Source organism: Sylvia atricapilla, chromosome 3 (assembly GCF_009819655.1).
Source record: "Sylvia atricapilla isolate bSylAtr1 chromosome 3, bSylAtr1.pri, whole genome shotgun sequence".
NCBI classification, from domain to species: Eukaryota; Metazoa; Chordata; class Aves; order Passeriformes; family Sylviidae; genus Sylvia; species Sylvia atricapilla.
This window is the reverse complement of record NC_089142.1, coordinates 62302255-62308400: the sequence shown is the minus strand read 5'-3', so window position 1 is coordinate 62308400 and position 6146 is coordinate 62302255. Positions and strand designations below refer to the sequence as shown.

General features: G+C 37.7%; 1 protein-coding gene across 1 annotated transcript; it reads right to left on the bottom strand.

The window, feature by feature from the left end:
- Positions 1 to 860: 860 nt before the first annotated feature.
- Positions 861 to 5474, bottom strand: LOC136358443 (neuromedin-B receptor-like). Its single transcript, XM_066314348.1, has 2 exons — positions 5130 to 5474; positions 861 to 2820 (listed from the first exon to the last, which is right to left on the bottom strand). The coding sequence occupies exons 1-2, from the start codon at positions 5454 to 5456 to the stop codon at positions 2419 to 2421; spliced, it is 729 nt and encodes a 242-aa protein (XP_066170445.1). The 5' UTR covers positions 5457 to 5474; the 3' UTR covers positions 861 to 2418.
- Between the last annotated feature and the right edge of the window lie 672 nt (positions 5475 to 6146).

Sequence of the window (6146 nt, the reverse complement as noted above, 5' to 3'; positions counted from 1 at the left end):
AATTTAAGACATTGAGTGGAGAGCATGAATCAAACAGAAGCATCAAATCTACTACAAATTAGATTATTATTTTTCCAGTAGGGCACCTGTATCATCTGGTAATGTCCACATCAGAAAAAAATTCATTTAAGAAATAAAAGTGCAATGGATTTAGAAGTTCTGTGAAAGGCTGTGCAGAATAGAAAGATCTTCAAACAAAATAAGGAGCAGGGAACCAAAAAACCCCAGCAGAAATAAACAGAAAACTTGATCACAGTCAATGATAAGCATCAAGAATTGACAAAGGAAGACCTTAAGCTTTAGTGCTTTGCAGGTTTAAAATATTTATGAGTGAAAAGGACTTGAGACTGATTAGAAAAGCAGAATCCAAAACTTTGTCTGGCATCCAGGAGGAATTAGAGATATAAAATTAAAAAGTAGATTGGAGAACATGTGGGCTCATACAAAACTAAGGCATTAAGAAAGAAAAGAGGCAAAATGGAAAAAAAGGAGGATGAGGCAGTGTTAGGCAGTTTTGGATGTGTCCTGGTTCCAGTCAGAAAAGGGTTCACTTCTGCAGTAGCCAGGAGGGACATGACCAAGACCCTGAGGTTTCTCTATACCACCTCATGCCAAAGCAGAGGGTAGGAGAAGGATGGGTTCCTTCCAGTCAGGCTGATGGTGAAGTGGGTGGTCCAGAGAGTGCTAAGTTCCCCGTGGTGGGTGCTTGCATGTCAATCCTTCACTTCTTGTTAATTTTAATAACACTCTCTTATTAATATTGTTGTTGCTACTGTTTGTTGCTTATTTCATTGCTGTTTGTAGTAAATAGTTATCATCTTAATTCTTGATATGTACCTTCTGCGACTCCAATTTCTCCTCTCCATCCCACTGCAGGGGGAGGGAGAGACAGAAGTGTGGAGCAAAACAGTGGCACATGGTTTGGGGTGTTTCAGTGGGAACACTAGATTGGGGAATTCCATTCCTAAACTATTAAAAAAATGACAGTTTTCTGAACCATTCTACACAGATTTACAAGTTCATGTTAATCAGCTCCATTATATGAAGACTTCTAAGTAGCCACTGAAGCCAGAGGGCAACTGCAATCAGCCGGGTAGGGTAGAACGTATGGAGTCAGTCTAAACCAAGCCCGTCTGTAAGTTCTCTCATTTGAATGCTGCACACAACTTTAACTACAGGACACCCTCTTATAGCTCTCACCAGCTGACCCATGCTGGTTTACATTAAGAACTTCAATCTGTTACTTTCCCTGTTCAGTGGTTACAACTGGGTTTGTTTGGGTTTTTTTTTCATATAATTAGCTAGAACACTTACAGTTTACATCAATATAACTTCTCACTGCTTTAAAAATTGGGGTAAGGATATAACTAGTCTTGAAGAAAGAGGAATTGAGAAAGAAATTTTGAACTTCAGGTGGTTCACAGAGTTACAAACAGAACTAAATAAGCCCAAGTGTATTATTAAGGACAAAACAATGAACTGATACACTGCATTAGCACTTCAGCTTTTGAAATTAAAAGACTAGCAACTAATTCCAAAATCCAATCTAAATTTTTAGTGTGCTCTCTAGTATTCACCTTAGAGAAATCACTGCAGAAGTACAGGATATGGTGTTATGACAGAGACAGACCTGTGCTGGAGCAGGGGTAATTGTAAAGAAAAACATTCTTAAAATTACATTCGGCTCATGAACTGGCCATTCACAACTACTTCCACAAGGTGACTTTGTCTGCTGTTACTGCCCTTTCTAAGAAATATCCTGTGAGCACCTTCTTTCTGGAGCTCAGACATGATAGTCTCACCTGGTTTAGGAATGATTATTTGTCCGATTCTACGCCACTGTATAAAGGAGGATGCAGCTCTGACATCCCCCTTCAAACTTTCATATGAACAGTCTTGTATAAGTAACAGCAATAAGCTTCAGACATTGTGTCTATTTGACTACTTGTGCTGATATGTGAGCTGGTTAAAGAAAAAATAAATTAAAAATAAAAGTTTAATTGAATCCAAAATGCCTAACAGTCTTAATAAGCAAAGCTAGCACACACCACAGAGCTAAGATCATGCAAAATCTATTAAGGTAAAATGTAATCAATATTCAGTTAAAAATACATGTTTTCAGATCAGAAAAACTATACTTTTTAAAGCAATGTTCTATCAGAGACACTGTTTTCCTTTATGTAAAACATATATCAGCATCTCTTTTAAAGTACAATATGATGCCAGTCAGTTTTGTTTTCACAATAAAACATACTCTTCACTTCTAAAAGTCAGATGGTGTGAAATAACCTCAGTTTGGCCAGAATTTAACAAATCTTCTCTTCTGAGGACTGTCTAAGAATGACATCCAAAAGTGAGTTACAAGCTGCAAAGGAAAAGTTCAGATTTATTTCACAGTCAAAAATCCCACTCATTAGATCATAATGACATTTCTTGTTTCAAGTTGTGCCCATTCAGTTGTGTCATGGTAGTTACTGTGTTCCTGGTATTGCTTTTCAGGGAAGTCATTTGAATGGCAGAAGAGTTGCACAAGTAGCTGGCAGATCTCTCTTTCTGAGCTTTCTTCCTGCAGCAAAGCTGGTTGTTGAAATGTCTTCTAAAGCTCTCACTGAGAAAATACAGTGCAAATGGGTTGACACAAGAGTTGCAGAAGCTTAGCACTCGGGCCACTAAGGTAACAACCATATGTCCCATCGATGGATCAATCTTATTGTAATGAAAAGATCTGTACATGTATAGCACGTGGTTAGGAAACCAGCAGATAGCAAAGAAGCCAACAAAAACTAAAACAATTTTTGCCAGACGCTTCCGAGTTTCCATCTAAAAAGATGAAGAGAACCCAAATGAACAACAATGAATAGAACTACTCTACATAACAGACTTAAAGTCGTGTTTTGCTCTATATTAGCTTCAACAATTGTCATGAGTAAGGCCAGCAAAAAAGCTTCCTTCAGGGTCTGAATTACTTTTGCTATCTCATTTACTTTCCTTTTCCTCTTTCAGTTTACTTGCAGTGAACTTTCTTATCTGTTTGCGGTTACAGAAGGTTGCTTGTTCTATAGGATACACACAGCAAGAGTGATTCATGACCCAAGGAAACACTGGATTTTAGCCTGTAAGCATGCACCAAAGGATGTCATGAAATGTAACCTTTTCTATTGAGATCTCAGTGCTTGGCTCAAAACTTAAGTTTTAGTTAGAAGGCTGTTTGGAAACTGTTGGCTTCAAAATCTAGAGATAGACATTACTAGAGTGTTAGCTACAGAGTAGTACTTATATCCCTTTGTTTTTCACTGAGGGTCTCAGCTTGCACCTCTCTCCTGGGGAAACTACCAAAATTGCATTACACCATCTGAAGCATCTTAATTCTGGGGTAAAGGGAAAGGTTACATAAATTGCAATAACATCACAAAATAGACCTTAATTGCAGTGCTAAGGTATAACAGATTACATTGTGGATACTGAGAGTGGCTGAAAAGATGGCAGGATACGAGCCCACGCAGTGGTTCCAAACTCAGAGAGGGAGATAAACTGGCCAGGTAGAGGGCACCAAAGAGGGGCAGAAAGTTTCCCCATAGTCCTCCTAAAAGATTTATTATGTATATCAGGCATGAAGGTTTTGCAGAGGAAGGAAAGTTTTCTACTCTGCTCAATTTTCCGGATGGAAAAAAAAATCAAGTGAATTTATTCGAACAGTTTTTCAAAATCTGTGAAATCAATCTTTAAATAGCTTTCTTGATTCTATCTAAACAAAAAAACAGTGGGGAAATCAAAAAAAATGGGAAAACTCTTAACATTCAAATTTGGTAGCACTTGCACTCAGACAGATTGCAAGAGCAGACTAAAAGGTGCAGAGGTATAGTGTGAATATTATACTTGGCCTAAAGTAACATGAGCTGATAGCAATAGTCTGAATTTATTTCCTCTTGCTGGGAGATATGTAAGTACACCAGAATTTTCTATTCTTCTGAGCCTCATAGATTAAGAAAGAGAAAAAAACCTAAGTATAACGAAAAAATGTGTTCTTACTTTGAAAATACATATGAGTTCAGAAATGTGGTATAAATTAAATATTGTTTCCATCCAGAGGGTTCAGCCAAAAGGCTCTCTATATTTCACAGGAAAATAAAAAAATTCATGAAGTGCTAATATGTATGCACTTTTGACAAGAAACAGACTAGAGTAGAAATGAAATGTTACTCAAAAGGACATTAAGGAATGTAGTCTTTCTAAAAGAATGTGTGCATGCAAAGAGATTTCTGTGAGTATGAAAGTTTTCTAAATTACTGGCAGAGAAAACCATTCAAAATTGTATAAATGGGCATAAGTACTTTTCTCTATCAATACTAATGCTTTTGCAAAGTAGTTGAGGCACTTTCACCGCAAAAGCTGTTGTTTGTACATATGTGTGCTCCTGCTAATATTACTATCTTACTGCTTCCTGTGCCTTATGGGAAAGATTTGCTTTGTCCAGCATTTTAAAATGCTTTGTCTCAAAGATATACAGAATCTATTCCAAGAGTTTTATAGCATCTCTAACAGAAAGGATATTAGAAAGGTGCGAGTTCAGTATTGTATCCCAGAAGGTAAAGAAATAATCAGTTAATCCTCTATGTTCACGTTTGCAGCACTTCTTCATCTGAAAACAATCTTAGATCCCCTTAGATTTCCCTGCCTATGTCAGTTTTCTCATTTCCAAGCACAAATAAAAGGGGATAATTGTCAAAACATTCATATAAGATTTCTTTCCTAAAATTACTGCCTATAGACACAGGTGAAGCCACCATCATTAACTACAAAAACATCATTCCTCAGTAAAAATACAAGTAATGGTTACAATAACAGCACATACAAACATATATACCAATCTCATTTACTGTTAGGAATGTGCATTCATGGCAGTGAATTTAAAATTTTCCTTATTCACAATCACTTACATACTGGGCTTAATATTAAGTAATTGTGAAAACAAGGAAAATTTTGAGATAATTCTTGGCTTACTTCATGTGAAAACTGAACTGATCCTCTGCCAAATCCAACAAGTTTGATGTTATAATTCCTTGACTTTCATTTATAGGTGTATACAGCACACAAATCTTTTACCAGGATGTAAAAAGCAAATTGCTTACCTGTCTTTTGGAATGCTCACTGTGTTCCCCAGGGATGTTGTGAGCACTTTTTATTAAACTCTTTGCAATATGATAGTAGTAGATACTGATAATTACAAGAGGGACAAGGAAATACACAAGGAAAAGCAGCACAGAATGGATCTTTGGGTGCATGTCGTCTGTCATGGGGTATGGTATGCAAGCTGTGAAAGTGGCATTATCTGTGTCATTGATGTGAGCCAGTTCGGAGAACACTGCTTCAGGAACTGCCAGGAGCATGGAGATTACCCAGATAGCAGTGGCTTTCAGACAAGTCCATAGCACTGCACTGGAGGTCTGGATGTCCATGGGATTTACAATTGCTTTGTACCTGAAATTGATCAAAATGCACATGCAAATTAAAAGGTATTCAAATTCAACATGCAATGCACAATCTTACTTTGTATCTTTGATTAAACGAATGTCATGTTTTTTCTTATTTGAAATGTCAAGGGGCTTGTGATCTTTCTTTAACTTGCATTCTCTAAACCTCTACCCTTTTTTGTATACACTCATCAGAGAAGGCAGAAGAAGCCCTGGATACAACCTATGACTGACTGTAGGTGCCCATTCTGTGCCAGTGTGGTGCAAGTGAAGAACCAGTCATGGCTCTACTCTTTGCTTCTCCAAATACTGCCAGCAAATCTCCAAATATGCATCCTAGCTCCATACTCCATGGGTACCAGCACATGAACACTTAGCATTTCCTTCCTTCTTTTCTCAGCTCCTGAAGCCCAGAGCTCTCTCTTGCTGTCACCACAGCTTTCCCACTCTAGGACACTCCCAGCCCCCCTCAGAGGAATATATGCATCTTCATCTTCATTAAGTCAGGCATATATGACTCCCCACAGCCTGTGCAGAAAGTATTAAACTCCTACATAAAGCAGCCATTTCCACCTCAATAGCTGGAAGCTGCTGCATTTAGGAAACTGTCTCATAATGTATGATTGCATACAAACCTTTGTGGAACTGATAATTTCAAAGCCCCTGCAATGGAAA